The 22095-nt window shown below is 38.3% G+C and overlaps 1 protein-coding gene and 2 long non-coding RNA genes across 3 annotated transcripts; 1 reads left to right on the top strand and 2 right to left on the bottom strand.

The window, feature by feature from the left end:
- Positions 1 to 4909: 4909 nt before the first annotated feature.
- LOC121896630 lies at positions 4910 to 7273 on the bottom strand. The gene is made up of 3 exons (XM_042410516.1): positions 7109 to 7273; positions 5927 to 6301; positions 4910 to 5816 (listed from the first exon to the last, which is right to left on the bottom strand). The coding sequence occupies exons 1-3, from the start codon at positions 7271 to 7273 to the stop codon at positions 5340 to 5342; spliced, it is 1017 nt and encodes a 338-aa protein (XP_042266450.1). The 3' UTR covers positions 4910 to 5339.
- A 498-nt stretch (positions 7274 to 7771) lies between these two features.
- On the bottom strand, positions 7772 to 10461 carry LOC121898529. The gene is made up of 3 exons (XR_006096503.1): positions 8787 to 10461; positions 8631 to 8701; positions 7772 to 8038 (listed from the first exon to the last, which is right to left on the bottom strand). It is a non-coding gene; the product is annotated as an uncharacterized LOC121898529 (long non-coding RNA).
- A 6771-nt stretch (positions 10462 to 17232) lies between these two features.
- On the top strand, positions 17233 to 18651 carry LOC121895792. The gene is made up of 2 exons (XR_006095848.1): positions 17233 to 17338; positions 17546 to 18651. It is a non-coding gene; the product is annotated as an uncharacterized LOC121895792 (long non-coding RNA).
- Positions 18652 to 22095: the final 3444 nt, after the last annotated feature.

Here is a 22095-nt window from a genome sequence, read left to right as displayed (position 1 = left end):
TCATTGAATCAATGTTGAAATTTAACTCTAACTCAAAGTAAATAAAACATCCTTCAATCAGACATTAATTAACATGCAATTTTATTTATTTGTGCCCCACATCCTGTTTGAACAGGAAATAACATCACATTCAGGAAAGCAAGAGGCTCTCAAAATGTCATTTCATTCATTCAAAATGTATAGAGCTTAAAATCTTAAAATACAACTTATATGATAAATTAGATGACAAAATGACTTAAACAATTAGATGGGAATGTTAATTCTGAATTTATCAAAGCAGATTCCGCATGATGCACTAAAATTTGAATGTCATAAATTCTTGCGAAAATGAAGTGCGTGGACACAGCTTTTTTTGCAGTTGTTATTTCCAAGAGAAAAGCCTGGAAAATCATAACATATGCAAAAAGCAAGAGAAGTAAATGCAAATGGAAGCTTGCCAATATTTAGAGCTTAAAATACAATTTATGTATTACAGATTATGATAAATTGGGTGACACACTGACTTAAAACATTCCTATCTATCAGCACAATGCCCTCAACAGTGCCCAAAAATTGAAAAGTCATAAATTCATATGAAGTTTAAGTGCAGAGACACCTTTTTTCTACAGCTCTATTTGCCAGGAGAAGAGCCTAGAAAACCATGACAACATATACAAAATGCAAACTCACCCACAAAGACAGAAACACCACAGTACTACAGACTCAGATATTACCATAGTTCAACACTGTTCAGGACTTGATACTTTCCAAGGACTGAGGATACTCTCCTGAGGCCAAAGGGTGGCCTTAACCCTCATTAAATGTCCCCTGTTCAGGGGCATAACAAAGCCATTTTTTGCACTGTCACAGCAAAGACAAACTCTGAGGCCTCCTTTTTCTCTGCATTCACTTTTGTAAGGCTAGAATAAAAAAACAGGAAATTAGAACTGCACAGTGTGTATGGGGTGTGTCAGTTGCAGAGAATTATTAGTGCTGAATTCACATGCCTGAATATCTGTTGTAATATTCTGATTATACTGAAAGAAAATTCTATCAGGATTTGAGTTTTTTTCTCATTTCATGCATTTATTTACATTACTAGATTGCTCTGATCACATTATATTTGCAAAACATAAATATATTGAATATTACAAGGTATTCCCACTAAAACACATGTAATACGTGGCTTATTTTTTATTTAATTACAGTCTAAAGCTGGCAAAGTGTCTTGCTTTGGTTTGTCTGTTGGCATGACCAAGTTATGATAGACAGAAGGTGGGTCCATAATATTTGGAAATGTGACCAATTATGTGTAATTAATTTACCACAAAATTAAATGCTAGTGTAACTTGAAATTTGATAAAATGTTTATGTTGAAGTTAAATTCAAATATAAGACTATTTGACTTGATATAGACATTTTCCTTTTAAAGACCTGAAGACACACTGGTGGACTGAATGGAAAAGCAAGGTAAAATCCAACTTGGTTCCATGTCTGTAGCTACTACAGTCCTTTAGACATGGCACTTGGTATGGGGCCCAAACAGTGATCCATTGGCGCTAGAGGGAAGGTCACCAACATTGACAGGATTCACCCTGTAGGCAACATTTATGTTTACACAAAATTTCATTGCAATCTACCAAATAGATTTTGAGATATATCAGTCTTGACCTTACTGCTGACAAACAGACTGACGTGCAGGGTTCCAAGCAGACCAAAAACTTTTGCAAATAAAATTTATGGGATGGAAAATATTTTAAGAAAAAGAAAAAACTGAAATCATACCGTAATTGCAGCCAAAACTGAAATCATACCACAATTGCCCTTTTTCTCCATTCTCCACTGACAGTGAATGCAGTTTTTTGTTTATGCGTATCTTTCAGTTTCTTCCCTGCACAGTTCATCTGAGAGGCCAGCTGATACTCAGGGGCATATTGGCATAGAACATGAATAGGTTACAAAAAATGCCATGCAGGTACATGGGAATATATTTTACTTGCTAGACAATATTCAAAACAATATTTGTCTAATATGTGGTGAATAAAAAACTTGCTTTTCTTAAAAAACTTTAGATTTAAATTACCATCACACATCTGCCATCTTCACTCTGACGATCCGCTCAGCTTCTTCCAACTTGGTCTTTCAGAGAAGCTGGCACTGCCTGGCTCTTTTACCGCAACAAAAGATGTGTTTTATCATTTAAGTTAATTAGTAAAACCCCCGTCACCCCCACCTATATTGATATGGTCATTCACATACAATTTCTCAAGTGAGTGGCTTGCCATTTGTGGAGTTTCCAGCATTCTTACATAAAATGTAGCACTTCACATCTTGGTAAAGGAGCTCAAAACTAGCAGGGCTTGCAGTGACTGAATGGATAGCAATCTCTAAATTTTTACATAAATAAATGTGCACTATGTAAAAAAATTTTTAAATTTTTTTTACAAAGACTATTTTTTGGCATTTCTGATTTATTTGATATTGAGAGTGAAGAGAGACAGGAAAGGCAGAGGAGAGAGAAGGGATAACATGCAGCAAAGGGCCTGGGCTGTATTTGAACCCAGGCCGCTGTGGTAAGGACTCAGCCTTTATACATGGTATGCATGCTCTACAAGGTGAGCTACCGGGCACCCCCACTACCTAAAGTGAGAGAGCCAAACCACAGCCACTGACTACAGTGGGATGAAAAAGAGCATATCAGTCTTTTAAGCATCAGGGGCCAGATTTAAAATATATAGAGGTAAATGGACTATTACTATGATTGTTAATCAGCCCAGTGTTTAAAATGAAAACATTATAAGCAGACATGCAGTCAATGGCTGTGAAATATAACATTTTCTATAGATTTCCACTAGCATAAAGTCATTGTGGTGTTGATTGGTTGTGTAGCACTCGGCTTCTAACACTACTATTTAGTAAGGATTTTAATAATGTTGGAACAGAATCAGAGGATACCAGATTCGAACAGGAGGCAGAAATGGTTATTTGCAACATTAAATGACCACATGAGACAAGAAGCTGCAAACTGGTACCTTGTAATATCTTTTTTTTTTTAAATAAACAAAATAAATAAAAAAAATAAAATAACTTTAAGTGCAGTTAATAGTTCAATTCCACAAAGTCAGTTTCTCAGTTTCAATTTAGCAACAAATTATTTCTTCTGTCACTTTTTCTTTTGGTTTTGAACCACTGAGTTCTTTTCAACTACTAGTCTGTTTTGACTGGGTGCACCCTTCTATAGGTAAACCAAATTCTCAATATCTGGATCCAAGGTTAGTTAGGTAACAATATCAGAACCATATCCTGTTCAATATTATCACTTCACAACACTCTTCAACCTTGCAACAGTTCATCATTCACTGCTCATCATTCACACTCGCTCTAGCAATAACAAAATCACTTTAACCAAGGCACAATAATACACCATATCAATAGTATGAATACTTAGTCCACTCATTTAAACCAGTGCTGGTTATGGCTCGGTCCTTCCACAGGCACAGGGAATGCGTTTGAAGAAGAATGAAGAAGGTAAGCGTCTTTTCCAAATCAAGTCAAAAAATGAAGAGTAAAGTCAGAGTCTGGGATTTTGGATTGTGCAAGTGGGGCTGGGGGTTGAGCATGAAAGTGGTGCTGGCCTTGTGCAGTTAAGATGTTTACCCTACCGCCGTGGCAGGAGAGAGGTAAGGTTGACAGTTCTCGGCTCTGGGCTCTCGGTTCAGGGATCTTCAATCCAGGGATCTAATGGTCTCATCTGGTTTGGCTCACCATCAACTTCAAATCAACTCAAAAAACCTGACTTACAGTCATTGACACGGCCAGAAATGATCATTAATCAATTGCCATTCTGATTTGTCAGGAATGATTAATTCCTTAAACCTCAACAAAATATATACATATAATGTAAAAAATCAACACATTTTAAATAACCTTTACAGTAAATGAATTTCTGAGTAAAATGAACTAAATAACTATTTTTTATCTTAACCTGGTATTTTTAAATTAAAACAATATTACATGAATTACAGACCAACAGTGTGAACTTTACACTCTATATTCTTGGGTGATTCTTCAATTCGGGGCACTTTTGACTTTTGGAATTTTGAAAAAATAATGTTCTTTAATCTCTGTTTTTTCTATTTCAAAAGGTTTATCAATTGGTCTGGAACAAAGATCTTAGCATAGCTTTGATTGTACTTCATGATAATTTTGATATTATGATGCTTTTTTCAAAGTTGTCACAGCAAAATGTCATTACCATCACAAAAACAAAACAGTGATTTTAATACAAAATGATTTGACAAGCAAAGTTTTCACAATCATTCCAGTAAGTACAAAACATGCTCTTTAAGAATTATGTTCTAAATATTTGTAAGTACATTTAAAATACATTTTAACAACATGTTCTCACAAACTTTTTAATATATTGCCTTGTCTCAACAATGAAATATTGCGTAATAATCAGAATATTTGAATTGCAATGTATATTTTTTCAGAAAATGCAAATTTAGACTTTTAAACATTACCACAATGATTGAGGTAAAACCCAAGTTAACAAAAAAGTAATATTTTCTATAAAAAAAAATGTCTTGTGACGGTAATGACAATGTATTCCGGTAATGACAACATGTTTTGGTAATGACATAAAAATTAACACTGGTGTTTTTTGTTGTTTTTACAACTAATGAAAGATAAAGAAAATACTACTTTTTAAAAAGAACACCTTTTGAACACTTAACCTTCCATTAAAACGAATCACTTGGTAAACTACCACAGCATTGCTTATGTAATATCTTCTTTGGGCAAGCTGGCTCATTTCTGACATAAAAAAGGATCAAACAAGAGAATTGGCATGCTCAACTCAAATGTCCCATATGATGGGTGCCAATCCAAAAATGATAAAATGGAAAATAAAGTTTTCAGCACTCTCCAATAAGTGTGTAGCATTTTAATTCATGCACAGCAACAGTGGCGTGACCCATATTAAACAACAGTCAGGGACCTGCCGGTGATTATCAACCAGCTTATACAAATCATCAGAACAATGTCATTGAAAGACAAATACTAGTACGAAATACAGTAGAGTAAGAAAAATAGTATTTAAGTCAGTAAAAAACATATATCACATTCTGTGACTGCAACAACCACATAAGTAACCAATTGATTTTACACACTAGCAATAAGAAAATGCACTTAACAATATAAAAACTCATCATGTGCAGAACCTCAATAGCAGAATTAAAGTGTCTGGCTTTATTTTTTAGCACTTTTTTAAATTAACAGCACTCAAATATCACTTTGTAAAAAGATATTTTGACAGTTTAGAGTGTGCTACCAATATAAACCTTAGACACAAGTTTGTCTCATTCTCTGAGGGAGCACAACATCTCCCACACATTCTCTGGTAGCCTCATGTGCCTTTTTGTGACAGGCTGGGGCTCTGGGACAAGACCAAGCAGATCATGTGGCTGATACCACAGGACATCATCTTTCATAGGCCAAAAGAAACGGTTCTTGCCAATGATGCTCATTGTTTTCACAAGGGTACAACCTGCTGCATCTACATCCTGAATGATGCCTGGATACACATCTTGGTCATATTGAATGGCACACCATTGTCCTATCAGTTGATCTGTGATCTCTGAAATGGGGACAAGTGTTGATGGCTGTATGTCCATCTCAGGTGGCTGCAGATCCAGGGGTGATCCTTCCTGGCTTGTAGTTGGCTCATCTCGCTGAATGGCCACTGTCTGTGGGCCATAGCACTTGCACTCCTCTGGAGCTGAACAGAAACAGCTGAGTACTCGCCACTTGATGTGACCTGGATTGTTGGTGAAAATCTGTACAAAAATTAAAACAATTGGGTGTTACTGAATATGCTACATTCACAGAGTACATAAAGACTAATTTAATAAATAAATATTATAATATAATATATAAAATACTCCACCTGATGTATTTTCATTGTTCCATGAACTGTTTCCAGTTGATTTGGTAGCAAGGCATCCTTTGCTGAAATGTCTTCTTCAGTGACATGGAAGAGCTTGATCTTTGATTGCTCCTTCGACAGGACATCGAAGAGGATCTCACCACTTGGTATATCTATTCCACGGGCAACAATAGCATCAGCATTTCGTTTTATTGCTGCCCCAACTCCATCCGCAGGCCCTTTGCCATGCCCGGCCTCCAAAAAGTTCCAGGTCACCCTGTTGAACCCAAACCTAAAGGGTATTGTGGAGAGTAAATAAAAATTCTTCTTGGATCGGTACTGGGTTGTAGGGCCGTCACTTATGACATGCAGGGTTGTTGCAGAGGGGTTCTGTTCCTTCAAGTGGGAGAGCACAGAAGAGAGATGTGCCCATATAGCTGAAGGATCATGCCTCATTGATGAGGAAACCGAACACAATGACGACGTCCCTTTTCCTGTGTAGGCAACTCCAGTGTGAAGGGATGCTTGCTTGTGTGAGTCGCCAAAATGTACGGCTTGAATCTCAGATGCGTATTTGCAAAGATAATTCTCAGCAAAATCCACTTGAAGAATAATCTCACTCTGCCCAACATTTTCTTTCAGACGACTCAGCATGGAGTACTGATGGCGGATGTTGAAGACATGTCTTGCAAACCTCTCTTTTAAAGCAGTTGTGTAGTCTTCCAAAAGAGATTGAAGGGTACCATATATCCGCTCCTTTGTTGTTAAGTGTACATTGAACTTGTGTTTTGTTCCATCTTTGTTTGTCTTCTCACGTTCTTCAACTTTATTTTTCCAGTTAAACCAATAGGTCTGTAAGCCAGGATCAAATTCACCAGTTTGCAGCTCTTTTGCTTTGCAGAGGTTACACTCTCTGTATGCACATTCTTTTGTTGGCTTTTCACAGCATAAGGTCTCCATCATCCTGTCAGGGTTTTTGCTTTGTATCACTCTATGATACGCTAGCTTGTCAGCCATAAACTGCACATTGGCATGTATTTTGTATAAGCAGGTATCTCTGTCGCATGAAGTAGGTGCCACAACCCAAAAAGGTCGGTTTTTGCAAAACTCTGTATATGACAGCTTCAACAGTGGACTTTCCATTTTGAACTTCAGATAAAGGTTGTGAAGTGTGTCATTTAGAAAACGCTTCTGCTTTTTCACCTTCTGTCGGGTGAGTGTCTCCCTTTTCCCTGTTGTTGCTCTGCTGTTATCGTCTCGTTCCAAGAATATCTTAATTCTCTCAGTGGTATCCACACTGATTATGTTTTTGTAGGGTTTCCTATGAAAGTGAAGACCAGCAGGCCGTTCGCTGTTTTTCCGCATCATCTTGGCTGAGAAACCAAGTTGGTTTTGCGCTTCTTTCACCTAGTGGTACTTCTTTAGAATCTTCAAAGCCAGAATCTTTGACACTACTTGTTTTTCTTTTGTGCCAGAATCCTTATATTTTTTTCTCAGCTGAGAAAGCACTACATTCTGAAACAGTAGTGTTCTTCGAAGGGCCTTCGGTTTTAGCTGCATTTGTTGCTTTAATTTCATTTTGGGGGATTCTGAAATTTTCAGCTTCTCGGAGAGCCTTTGATATCTCTTTTTATACTTCTCAACCTTTCTCAGAGCATGTTCAAGCTTCAGATGGTACTCAGCAAGGTCACGGTAAGCTTTTGCCCTATTTGCTCTCACTTTTTTCCGTCCTCTCATATGACTTGGGGTTTTATGATGAGAACTGTCAGAAACATCAGGTGAAGCTTCAAGAATGGGCACTTCATTCTCATGTTCTTCCTGACCTATAGGAGATATGGGGGGGGGGGGGGGGGGGGGGGGGGGGGGTGTTTTCAGTTATATAACTTTGTATCTTCTCTCTGTTCTTATCACTGGCCCTTTTGTTTCTTTGGTTAACTTTCCACTGACGTCTCCTGCATCTTTGTTCCCGCTTTGATAATTGTGATATGGCTTTCAATTTTCCTGTCTCTTTTCTTTTTTTGTATCTCTCTTTTTCTCTTTCAAGATATTGCTGATATTTCTCAGGATCTTCCTTGATTTTGTCTCTGTATTTTTTTGACCGTTGAGCTGGTTTAGCTGGGGCCATGTTGACATCTTCAAACAAAAATGTAAATAATGGTTGGTCACTGTTCAATTATGTATCATAGTAAAGTAGTAAATAGTAAATTAAGCTAATATATTCTAGTTATAAGGTAATAAACAGATAAATTGTCATTACCATCACTGATTGTCATTACCATCACAGTCACTTGTGTGATGGTAATGACACGTGATGGTAATGGCAATTTTCACTCTTTGCAGAAAATGTTAGCTAAGTTTTAGACTTGCTAAGCTAACTGGTTAGCTAGCATACAATGTACACTGAATATATGTAAATAAAGTGAAATTTCCCATTAATGAATTAAAATACACAAATGGTAACTTGTTTGGTAATGACGCCTAATAAACATACTCTCAGATCAGGATGTATAAAACACCAAATTACTTACATATATGGGCATAAAAAAATCAGACCTCTGCCTCATGTCAGTTTTAGTTTATTTAAGCTCTACAACAGTCGGCTAATTGCACTGTTCAGCACTAAATGCTAATTTTTGTTAGCTCTAGGCTCATTCACTTGAGCTAGCCAGCTTAGCCTAGCATCGTGTGGCGCAGCATTTAATTGTTTACTTTTACTACTACTCACCAATTCGGGAGTTCCTCTGTGTCACTCGGCAGGTTTCAGTGAGCAGCCTCTCACACACACACCTCTACGAGCTTACAACAAAGTACAGGCTGTTACTGTTTTGTTTTAACAACATTATTTGGTGTTTTTACTGTTTTATCTGAGTTATATTTTTACCGTTCAGCAGCAGGTCCTCTCTCAACAGTGTCACCCAGCGTCTGACTAGCGTACGTTGTGTAGCTTGCCTGCGGTGCTGTGGACCTGCACTCTGATTGGCTGAAGCACTTCTGTGTTGTTAACCCTTTGTGACCCGGGTTACAGTTGCATAACCACAGCAACTGGTTCCATATTTTTTGCACTGTCATGTTAAAGTTCATTGTCAAGTTCATTGTTTTAGATGTCTGTGGTAAGAGCCCTACCAGCAGGTAAAAGTTGATGAAAACAGAGCTCAAGGTGATGCATATCTTTCTCCTGGCTGAGGGCAGCTGCCACATCAGGAGAATGAAGAAGGCCATGTTGGGCACCAGCAGCAGAGGGTCCTGGAACTTAGTTATCAAAGGCAAAAAACACAATATATGTGATAATTACGATTGATTACTTAAGTCAATGCAGCAGTTTGTCTCTTGCCTGTTTACTGGAGCCTACAACTTCCTAGAGGTCAAGCAAAAGTGCAGTAGAACAGATAGCTGTGGCCTCTGACTGTGGCAAATATCAGTGACAAAGTGACAATAACCATTTGTTATTCCATTGTGGAATCTCTGTCTGTATGTATGTATGTGGGTTTGTCTATCACGTATCTCGAGAACCGTTCATCCGATCGACTTCATACCTAGCAGGTGGATTGCTGGGTAAAAGAGGAAGTGCAATGTTGATGTGTGAAGTTGTCTGGATGAGTGGTTCTCGAGAAACATATAACAAACACCTCATAAATAACGTTGATTTGCTTCTTCTTCTACCCATGGGGTCAACAAACTTAAATACTGACAGCGCCAGTCTGCCATTGCAACCCACATTGTGGTCGGAGATGGGACTACACCCATAGCAATAAGAACTACCATAGAGAATTTATTGAAAAAGTTTAGAGAGTTATGTATGTTCACGACATAGTGCAGGATGTCTCAGGAACCTTTTGAACAGACACTACAGTTCATCTGATCAACTCCAGCTCAACTCAAAATTGTACGCATGTGAGGCGTTTGGTAAATTAGTAACAATTACCAAATTGTAACATCTACCAATAGCCTGCATACGAGGTGTTTAGGGAACATGGGTAAATTATAGTGTTTACTGATAGACTGCATGTGAGGCTTTTAGAGAATATGGGTAAATTATAGGCTGTGTTCGAAATCGCATACTAACGTACTATTCATACTAAGTATGACGTCAAATTGAGTATGTAGTGCGTTCCAACTGCATAGTATGTGGATTTTGTGTACGCAAGAAATACCCGGATGTATACTACATTAGCAAGAATTTCTGAGTATGCGGCGTGAGCTTACTGGACATACTCAACTGCCCCACAATGCATTGCGTCTCTTTAGACTGTGCAATGGAGGAGATGAGCCAGGCTAAAAGCTTTTGTAATTTTCGCTGTAGGACTGTTAATATGTCACTTCATTAAGTTTTAATATTTTTTCAGGCGAGAAAGTAACCATTTAGATTAACAATATGGGGTCAAGTTATCCAAATAACGCCTGTTCGTACATTTGCTCCGTTTTCGGAGATGTGAGGAGCCGCTGGCCGGGATCAGCCGGTCATCTCAGCTGCTAGCCGTGCTTTTCGCTGACCGTGCAAGAACGGCCACCGTCTGCATCCGAGCCAAGGACAGAAAGACAGACTACACACACACCCTGCTTGCTTTCTGAAGCGACCAAGTAAGAGGCATAAGTCTGGGCAGAGGCAGTGTTAGTTGTGTGTTCTTTTCAGCATCAGTTGCTGTTGTTTAGCATTTAGCTTTTTAGCTTTATTGCTATTGCTTTGTTGTGTGAGTTGACAGACCGCCGAGTCCATTTTTCTCTGCTTTACTCTTAGGAGTATTTTAAGTTTGCTGCCTGTTTAGTTGTGTTCACCACGCTAGACTGTTTTGTGTTTGTCCCGCTCGGGACTACCGCTGTGTTTGTGTCATCGTGAGTGAGAAAGTAAGTTGCTTTGTCGATCAGAAACCAGACAACGTGCGTCACAGACTGCCGTCTGTATGTGCGCTCTCTGTGGACAAAGGAACTGCTTCTCTCCCTCTCATGATCGCTTTCTCTCCTTCTTCCCTCTCTTTTGACTAACACATATACGCGCGCACACACACATGCATACACGCACCAACATCTTTTTGCACATCTGATGGTCAGATAACGTCGGACAAAGCTTTGCTTTGTCTTTCCTTATCCGCCATCAGACTTGTGTGTTTTTCACGGAATTGGGTGAGTGCAAGACGCCTACTACAAGGCGGCACCATCTTGCTTCTGTCTGACCAAGACCCCACCGTACTTCCGCCATTCGGTTCTCGTGTGACGTGACTTCCTCCCATAGTCATGTCCACGTCGCAGACCGACAACGTCATCACGTCAGGCCCTGTCGCCATCTTGTCGCACACACACACACACACACACACACGCACGCATTCCCCTGCATGTGTTCAACCCTGTACATAGCTGGTGTTTGTTTGGTAGAATTAGATTTTAGAATAGTTGTTTATTGAATGAAGCATTTGTTAACTTTGTTAATTTTGCTAAGTTTAATAAACACTGTTATATCTTTAAAAAGAAGTTCTTTTGTCATTATTGTGTGTAACATGTTGTGAAAAGTGGCTGATTGAAGGAGTCAGAGCTCAAATTCACCCTTCTTTATTTACCCTTGAATGTTGATCTCTTAGATATTAACATTCTAGGTGAACTCCCATTTATGAGACTACCTTGTTTGGTTATTGGTCCCGGTTTCCGGGTGGTACCCCGTATTTGTTAATTCATATTAATAATTCTATTAATTGTTATAATTAGTTAATGCAAATAATCAACTGTGTTCCTCACAGATCCAACAGTTGGTGCCCGAATTATTGATTAAGATTAACAATATCTTGAATTATTGCTAATAACCAAACACACTGCCGGTCCCAACAGGAGCATCGGTAAATTGTAGCATCTACCAATAGTCTGCATGAGAGGCATTTAGGGGAGGGCCACAACTCTCTCTAGGTATTGAGAAATCAGCCCGTTCCAAACGGGCACGTTTTGAACAGGCACTGCACTAGTGCCTTAAAATGAACAAGCACAAATGAAGGTGTTGTTAAATGTACACGGCACTGATTAGCACAAATGTATGATGATCTCATCCTGAAATTAGTTAGCCTACCATTTCTCGAGGATTTCCCCATTCCTCTGCTGGAGGTGGATGCACCAATAATGCCTGGTCCTGTCCTTCTGTTGCAAAGGAATGAGGAGCTAATCACAGTCAACTAAAGCTTGGGACAAACACTGACACTATAGCCTCTGATTACTGTCAGATTTGTGTAGAATCAAAAACATAAAATTACACTGAATAAGCATCTAATTGAGGACATGACAAATTTATTGGAGACATATATAGGAAACATGAATTTGTTGTCTTTTTTAAACAACACTCATATCAATTTGTGAAATATGAATTAACTGCATCATTAAGTGCAATATGAATTAAGTGCTGTATGAATCACTGCTCCATGACAACAGGAACAAACAAGCTTCACAAGGGTAGCCAGTATAACAGACACTTGGCCCATCTGAATAGTAGTAATGTACAATAACACATAACACTGCCAACACATTCATGATGGCCATAAGCCGTCGTCAGAACAAACCCACTGCAATAAACAAGGCAGTTATGTATTTTAACAGTCTAGTAAAGTATGTTAAAGTTTGTGAGGGAATAACCACATAAGCACTAACAAAATCTCTTTTTTTGAAGCAAAACAAATTTGATAGTGTAGTTACTTAATTTGTGTGTTAGGGCTCTGGCTGGGTCTCTAGTTTTTCTCCTTGTGTTTCTGTTTTTTTCCCCCTGTGTCTCCTCCTCCCCAGTTTGTTTGTGTGTGTGTGTGTGTGTGTGTGTGTGTGTGTGTGTGTATGTGTATGTGTGTGGCCACGGCTTCCCTGACCTGATACCTGGGTTCAATTCCACTCCTGTCTACAATCAGCTCGTCAAGCCTCAGCTCAAATACTCCAGTTCTCCTTCCACTCATCGCCAGATTGTTCAGTCACCTTAGTGGTACCTACACTCTCGGCCACTCGGTATTAGCAATACTAGAGTTATTTCCATGTGCTCTCCTTTGCCCAGGTCTCCAGTGTCAACCTGGTCATCTGTTGTTCTTCAGCTGCAAGCCCATTCTCCAGCCACACCATGCGAAGCGCACCCAGCCACCTATCTCTCTCTGCCACACAACCCCTCTCCAACCCGCCTGCCCCTTGCCAGCACCAGCCTCCCTCCCTCCCTTCTACCCTCCAAAGGTTGCTCATTAAACCATCTTTTTCTCATCCATCCATCTGTTTTCTGTGTCTGCTTTTGGGTCCAAAAACAACCTCAGCCGTAACATTGTGATTAAAAGATAGTATCTGTTTTATGGGAGGAATACCCCTCTGCTAGCTCAATGTGGTTGTAACATTGGGGTTAAAAATTTAACAGCAAAACTATTTTTGTCAGCTCATATTAGCTGCTGCATCAACACCACACAGTATGTTGAAATTGGGCGATTGAGCTTGATTTCTGTATTGGAGATAGGGTCGAGTCACCAAGGCATTGGATTTATACACTAGAAGACTTTGAAAAGACTTTTAAAAGACTTAAGTCTGACACCCTCTCACATCTAAAAACAATGTGTCATAAGTCACTAAGTTTACTTACAGACTAAGATTTTGCAAAGACTGGGGATCTTGCAGGGCCACTATTTGCAAGACTACAACTAAATTCATTTTGAGATTATTTCCCATCCTGCTCCTGGTGAAATTTACAAACAGAAGCTGCCCTCGTGTGTGCAGTGGTTTGTTCTGAAAAACCAGCCAAAAACAAAATGTAAATTAATTAATTCAGTTATTACTGAACAACAACCACTGTGAAGAGAAACAACAGACACTACACACTGATTGTTCCTGTTATTAAGTCATTTTCATTTAACAACTCTTTTTTTACAAATAATATTTTAAGGGGTTAACATTTCTTAGATCATTTCAGCTAAGACAATCACATTTCAAAAGGTGTCGCCTTGTACTTGAAAAATGCCTTAAATTTCCAGGTTTTCCAGGATGCGTGGGAAAACTAGGTATTTTTGCAACATTAAAACAGCTACACAGTTTATACAGCTGCCCACAGAAACCACATTCAACCATTAACTATCTGGACACAGCACTTTCAGCTGCTGGATGTTGGAGTATTTCTGTTTGAAAACCCTGCAAACTCCATGAAATACAGTAGAAACAGCAGAAGCCTGGATAATTATACAAAGGCAGAAAGCGGCAGGTTTAACTCCTCCAACTAGACTGAAATCATGTGTGAAAAAGCAGTAAATACACCGCAGACACACAGCAGCTGAAAGAAAAGGGGAGGTAATATTATGAGCTTTAAAGTTTCATCGGGATCATCAAGCATATCATGTTTACAATTAGCTGTTAATCATCATGATCAGCCACCATCAGTAATCAATACAAAAACACATTATTAGACTGTAAACCATTAGGGATGTTCTTAATTATTTTATTATTATTTATTTAATTTCGACTGATTAATACTATCAGTTAAACAGTTAAAGTTGGAGTGCAGGATTTTTGTCTCCCACTTCTGGCAGTGATTGTCTGCCACAGGCATGCAGCTCACTCTTAAGAAGGTCTGAATCTTAAGTTATCAGAGAAACAAGCTGAGTAAACGTTAGCAGCAGCTCAGCTAACAGCCCCTACTGGGCGTCCAGCGCCAGCCCAACAGCATCAGAAAAATAATGATTTTTTTACGTGAAACAGTTTTATTCAGTGTTTTCACCTGCTTTAATCACCGGGTCTGTTTGTTCCGGAGAGGAGGAGACCTCTGCAGAACATTTGGCTCGTGGTAAAAACCTGCTGAACGTCTGGATCTGAAATTGTTAGAGAAACAAGTTAAGCAAACATTAGCAGCAGCTCAGCTAGCAGCCTCTACTGGGCATCCTGTGCCTACTGAACAGCGTCAGAGAAATGCTGATTTTTAACGTGAAACTGCTTTATTCAGTGTTTTCACCTGTTTGAAACATTGGGTCCATTCATTTTGGAGAGGAGGAGACCTCTGCAGATAATTCGGCTCAAAACATCCTGAACGATGAACACTGAAGTAATCCTAACCCGAAGAAACTGGTTGTATAACAAGACAACAACTCCCATGATCCCATGCTACTTCACACTGTCTTCACACTCCGTCTTTTGTTATTGTATTAACTGAGAGACCACTAGCAGCTGAAATTACATATTGTGCATTTAAGCTAAGTTACTGGAGGAGTCTATAAGAGCGAGTAACGTTAAACGTTAGCCTAACCTTACTCTGCCCTGGAAGCAACATGAGGAGAACTGCACTGAGTTGCACCAGCTGTGCTTAAGTTCAAACGTAGCCTCGTTTGAACGTAAATTCTTACTTAGGCCGGAGTTTACGTGCTACTAACATTTTAAGGGTTGCACCAGCTGAAATAGTTACAACATAGGCATAAGTATAACTTAAATATTACACCTAGCCCTTAGTAGGTGTAAAGTCCTCCGTATAGTAGCAGTTGGCACGGTTAGCATGGTGCATCGTTTTGAAAGGTGGGATAACTTATACCGGCTGTTTTGCGTCTGCAACATGTTCTCCGTGATAGATTACATCCGTTGGACATTTATGATGACCTTGATTTATACTCGTGCTTTAGTTTTCCATGAGCGGAGATACAACAGATTACCGACCTTCTAGCAGCAGACCTGCAACATGACACGGACAGAAACGGTGCCCTCAGTCCTTCCCTACAAGTGTGTCTGGCTCTAAGATATTTTGCCACAGGATCATTTCAAAACTTGGTTGGTGATTCAAGTGCATAAATCTACTGTATGTAGAGCAATAAGATCAGTCGCACTATTGTTGTGTCAGCGCTTTAACGACTACGTTAAGTTTCCAACTCAGCCTGAGCAACAGAATATGACGCGTGAGAAGCTCTACCAGATAGCTGGTTTTCCTGACCTACTTGGCTGTGTAGATGGCACACACATCAGGATCAAGAGACCCAAAGACAACGAAAATGATTTTGTGAACAGGAAGGGATACCACTCAATCAACACTCAGACTGTGTGTGATGCTGACCTTGTTATCACAAATGCTGTGATCAAATGACCAGGGGCAAAGCATGACAGCTTCATCCTCAAGCAGTCTAGCCTTTGGAGAAATTTGAGGCAGGACGATACCCTGGGAGGTTGCTGGGAGACTCAGGATATCCCCTGAGAAAATGGCTTATGACCCCATACCTAAGTCCAGCAAGTGTCAGTGAGCAGCGCTACAATTCAGCACACACAAAGACAAGAAATGTGGTGGAGCGGTGCATAGCTGTTCTGAAGAACCGATGGGCCTGTTTGCAAAGAGGTTTCATCCAAACATCATTTCCTACATTATTTTTGTTGTATATTTTACAAATCTGTGTTAAAAGCAGACAAATTCTTACCAGTATAGCTTTATAGATGGTCTGGCTTTGTGTTGGTAAAGTTATGATCATGATTGATTGTTTTCAATGGATGCATTGATCTGGCTTGAAGTGCTTTTAGTCAAGTTGAAAAATAACACTTGTATAACTTTTAGCTATATTATATATATACATATATGTGTGTGTGTGTGTGTGTGTATATGTATGTATGTGTGTATATATATATATATATATATATATATATATACACGTGTGTGTGTGTGTGTGTGTATATATATACATATATATATAAATACTTTCATATTTTCATATAGGCATCTTAATGGAGACTGACAGAGCTGCAGCTGTAGCCGGTGCCTGTGTTGTCTTTCACGACATGGCAATGATGTGGAAAGTACCACTGGTGGAGGAGGGAAATACAGATGATGGGGATGACAGAGATATTCCCTTTTACAACAAGGACCCCCTACCAACAGAGGCAGCCACTGTTCGGGCCTACCTTACTGCATCCTACTTTGGATGAGCTGAAACTCAAAAGCTACATAATAGGCATGAAAAAAATGTTTATTTAGTAGGCCTACTGTAAATACAACAACACAATGTTTGAAATATAAAACTGCACAAATAAATAACAATAATTTCAAAATTTCATTAAAATGAATATAATTGATATAATAATTCAGAATAAATATGATAAATCTATCATTTTTTTCAACAAGCTGTGAACAAGCTACTGCAATAAGAGGCCTACTGTAAATACAACAAAGTCTTTGAAATATGAAACTGCATAAAAAATAACACTCAATAATTTAAAAATCAAAATGAAATAATAAATATAATTAATAAATTAATTTATAATGAATTATTTTTTTCAGAATGTTTTTCTTTTTCATTCTTTCTGCAAATCCAACAGTATTAGCAATAATTATTAGTAACATAATTAGTAATAACAGAATTAGTAATAACAGTAGTAGTAATAACAGAATTAGTAACAATAGAATTAGTAAGATTTGGCCGAATTATAAGATTTGTTCTTTTTTTTTAATGTCTAAAAATAATGTGACTGACAGAGGAAAGTTATTGTGTGCTGGTAAGTGTGATGGTGTATCCTTGTGCTTTTATATCTTCTTGTAATTTAAATAGTTCTAGGTTTAATTTGATCTTTTCAAGCTCAATTTTTTCTGTTTCTGCTTTGATCCTTTGATCTTGTGTGTTTCCTGTTGGAGCTTCTCAATTTCAGCAGTAAACAGGCGACATCCTAATGTGTTGACATGATCCTCTTCTGTGCTCGGAGCAGGAAGCCTCCTGTTGCCTTTAGCTGCTGGACTGATCCTCAGGGGACTGTGTAGGCTGACTGTCCACATCCAATCCAGTGAAGGTGGGCTCTGGAGGTTGGAGGGATGGTGGCAGACATGCTTCTGCAGGTGGGGGCAGAGGTTGTTCAGGAGTATGAAGGAGGGGTGGTGCTGCTGGTGGGAGAGATGCTTCCAAAACAGGCGCTGGAGCTTCTTCTGCTGTGCCACTCTCAATCCCAAATGAAATTCCAATTACTGAGGGGGAGTCCTCTCCAACAATGTCCAAAACCAGTGAAGAGTATGTCTGGCTTTAGTCTACCTCCTGTTGGGACGTGTCTTGGAAAGTCCTCAACTGCCTGCATTTTAAGGTCACTCCTCTTCTTCCTCACTTCTTTCACATCCCTGTGCTCCACTCCCTTTACACTGATGGCGCCTGTGATATCCTCCCATATTTGTTGTTTTTTTTTTATTGGTGACAAAGTTATTACATTTAGATTCCAGTGATTCTTTGCTTTGTTTATATTTTGTGAGACAGATGGCCAAATCCCTGAAACAGTACACAAACTAATGTCAACATAGTAATTTATTACACTATGTTATAGGACTAGCACTTGAAAGATTAATGTTAGACACTGACGTTATAGTGTTGGCAAGCAAATATATAGCGTTAAACAACTTTCTAATTAACAACTACTAATTTATAACAGTTTTTGCTAGTGTGGGCTATCATTATGTGTGTTACAACGTTACAATTTCATCTCAAACAGTGTACCGTTATGTTACCCTATGCTGCAGTTGAAGGTTTCACCACTCAATGTCACCATTGTTATTTTTCACTAGCTGTAGACCAAGGTTGTAAGTGAGGTAACACCTTATCATAATGTTTTGCCCGAGTTAAATCACCTTTTTTGTTGCTGTTTGGTGATTACCGTTTTTTAGCTTTTTTTTTAGCTGTTAATGTCAGCCGTTTAATGTCTAATGTCTTGGCAATTGTGTAGCAAAGTGTTAAAAGACAAATGGGCACGAGCTTGTTTTTGCACACACTTAATGAGCATGACAGGTTTTAACATATAAAAATAATGTTACATTAAAAACAACAATAAATACAGTGATTGGCAACTCAAGTACTTTATTTTCTGAGACGATCGTAATGTGGTAAATTACAAAGCAATGATAATGAAAAATGCTCACCACAGATGTAATGTGACAAAGTTACAGTCTATGAACCTAACGAATAGCAATATCATTATTATTTGGTTAGTGTTAATGAAATATGAAAGCTCTTAACCCAGATTGTCAGCCCAACTGTCATCATGTTTATGTACTTTGACAACACGGTAATAAACACTGAGTCAAGGATGGTGCTTTTCCCTGATTGGTCACAGAAAGTGAAAACGTCATTTTCTGCAACAATATTTCAATTAGTGTGGACTTTACGCCAGTGTAGATAAGATGAACACTACGTCTGCGTGGTGCAACTAAACATCGACACGGATTTAAGATCAAACTAACTAGTTTCAACGTATCATTTAGTGTGGACTTTACACCCTATCTTAAGAGAGAACTTACGCACAGCTGGTGCAACAGGCCGCTGGATTTTTAACATTAACAATAGTGGAAACACTGACAGGGTTTTTCACAAGTAACTCAGCATTTAAAACTAAGGAATAGTTGCAGAGGTCAGCCACCCAATAAAACCATAGCTATATTCCCGCTCAAAAAAATAGCTATAGCTGAATAGGAAAAAGCTAGCATGCAACTCTCACTATGCTAAGTGCTCATTCAAATTTCTTGCTGAAATAATAATTAAAAAGGCCTATTAGCTGTTTCTGCACCCAACTCCTATAAATGGTTAGCATTGCCCTCAAAAACCTAAATATAATTTATCATCAACAAACCATAGCAAATAGGAAATTAATGCTAACCCTGCTAGCTATGTGTTAGCGATACCCTGCTAATGCTAACGCAACATCATCAGTAGGACATAACCTAACTTCAGCTATGCAACACAACATCCATTAACTGTGATGAGCTAAGTATGCTAGTAAATGAGCCAGCAAGAAAACTATTCTTCTTCTTTTTCTGTAAGATAACATGGCAATTGGCAAAAAAATATTCAAAATGTACTATATATGGATTTTGTGTTCTCCTCCAAAACCCCTCAGTCAATGTATCTTCCTCTCTATCCTGTCTTCCTTTGCCAAAGACACTTAACTACAGCTCAGATAAATGGGAAATCTGAGACACACTTACCAAAAAATAGGGGTTCCAGAACTGTTGTTTTTTGTTTTGGTTTTTTAAAAAACAAGTTAAAAAAGTTAGTTTGTAAAAAAATTTCCCAGTTCCCATTTGTTTTGAAAGCAGCATAAGGTCAAGTGAGGAAAAGGGAGAGGACTGTTTTTAAAAAATGCACAAATCATTGTTAGTTGTCATTCAGTTTACCTCATGCTTTTCCCCCCTATATGTCCATGAGAAGGCAGTGTTTTAGAACATACAGTACTGTGAAAAAGTTTTAGACACCCTAGATGTTTAGATTCTTAACCATTATGCAATACCATCAGGGAGGTGTCTGATCGGTCCCAAATTTATTCATGACATGGCAATGGCCCCAAGCATACAGCTAGAGTCATAAAGAACTATTTTCAGCAACAAGAAGAATGATGAGTCCTGCAACAGATGATATGGTACGGCCCCCACAGAGCCCTGATCTCAACATCATGGAGTCAATCTGGGATTACATGAAGAAGCACCTGAGATGGCCTAAATAATAAATCCACAGAAGAACATTCTTTCTCCAGGATGGTTACAACAACTTACTTGCAAATTACCATGAAAAACTGTGTTAAAGTGTACCGAGGAGAACTGCTGCCGTTTTAAAGGCAAAGCTGCTCACAGCAAATTGATTTCATTTAGGTTTCTGCTGTTTACTCAATGTTGCAAGAAGTTAATTGATGAATTAAAAAAAATTATAGCAATATTTCTGTAAGCATTCTCACTTTACTTTTAGCTTTTGCACAGTACTGTATGTCGTTAATATGAAAAGAGGGCTGAAATGTAATGACTTATTAATACCTTAAAGGAAATAGAAGAGATACTTCTGATACAAATAAACAATGGTATAACAAATAATAATAAATACATAAAAACTATTGATTAAATAATTACACAGGTGCTCTGCTAAAAGGTGTAGCAGCAAAAATAATTATTTATAGTAATCATAATAATAATGATAACACTCGGCAGCCCCACCCCTACATTTGGGGCATATTCTATTGCATAGAAGCCAAAATGTGTCTGTTGGGGGGTTATGAGGTCACAAAATTAACAGGGTTCATCCTCTGAGTAGCATGAATGTGCTTGCCAAATTTCACGGAAATGCAGCCAATAGTTTTTGAGATATGTTGCCTTGAAATGTTGACCAAAGGATAGACCGACATGGCAATCCTCAGCCCCACTTGCCAGTGGGGAAATATCACCACTGATTCAATGTTTGTCTTGAAAAAAGCAAGGAATCATCAACATTGACTCAATATTACTTAGCCTGGAATATTCAACCTCAACACTGTGATGGAATTTCAATGTTGAATCAATGTCACCTTGGTATAACTTTAAGGTGGCTAAAAAGTGTAATACAGTCAATGATGTAAACATTCTAAAAAATTCAGTAACCTATGACTCAATAAATAGAACTCAGAACACAAATGATGTCAGAGCCTTCTATGACCTAACAAAGGCTTTCTGCTGGAGGGGGTACAAGCCAGTAAAGCTTAGTTCACATTTAAGAGTCTAACATTACTGTAGGAAAGAGTACTGTCAAAGAGACGTAAAGATGACTTCCCACAATTTGTGCCCGTACGGACTGAAGAGCTTGTTGGAGTGTATTACCAGAGCAGCACTGCTATCTCAACCTGGTGATAATCCCGACTTTTTATTTGAGTATTTATCAGAGCTGATCAACTTCAGAAGATGTCACCCTGAGGATGATCCCAAGATTGTTTCCTTCAACTACCAAGAGATGTGGGGTAAGCTACTGTTCAAAAATATATAATATAATCCTTATTTATTTCATAATTTGTAATAATTAATTACACAGCAAGCTAACCTGATCAAGGACTTTTTCATAGATTAGTCAAGTAATGTTAGCTTAAGGTTTAGATGCAGCCAATCAGCCAAATACTTCACCCATTGCAACACAGTAATTTTTGAAGTGGTGAATAAAATTAATATTCTTGCAATATTTATAACAAACAATCAGATACTTACATTTAAGTTTTGTTTAACTTATATGTGGGCCAGTTTATACATTTTGTAGTCGTAGTCATGACAACATTTAAACTGCTACATTTGTTGTTTACACATAAAATTTCAGACTCCGTTCACACAAAACAACCTGCTTCAACTTTCAAACATATCAAAAACACTTTATCAATTTTAATCCAAGGCTAGTTAAAGTATTGGCACAAACTGAATGGATTTAGATCAGAATTAAAGGCAGAATTAAGACATCACTGCAAATAATATATAATAAAAAAAGATCATTGAATTCTATCTC

This window comes from Thunnus maccoyii, chromosome 1 (assembly GCF_910596095.1).
Source record: "Thunnus maccoyii chromosome 1, fThuMac1.1, whole genome shotgun sequence".
NCBI lineage: Eukaryota > Metazoa > Chordata > Actinopteri > Scombriformes > Scombridae > Thunnus > Thunnus maccoyii.
Note: the sequence above shows the minus strand (reverse complement) of the source record. Positions and strands in the feature narration are given on the sequence as shown.

Coding starts and splice junctions, on each gene's coding strand:
- LOC121896630 (XM_042410516.1), bottom strand. CDS start 7,273: ATGATGCGGAAAAACAGCGAACGGCCTGCTGGTCTTCACTTTCATAGG. Junction 6,302..7,108: donor AGACACTCACCCGACAGAAG/GTGAAAAAGCAG, acceptor TCCCACTTGAAG/GAACAGAACCCCTCTGCAAC. Junction 5,817..5,926: donor GAACAATGAAAATACATCAG/GTGGAGTATTTT, acceptor ATTTTTGTACAG/ATTTTCACCAACAATCCAGG.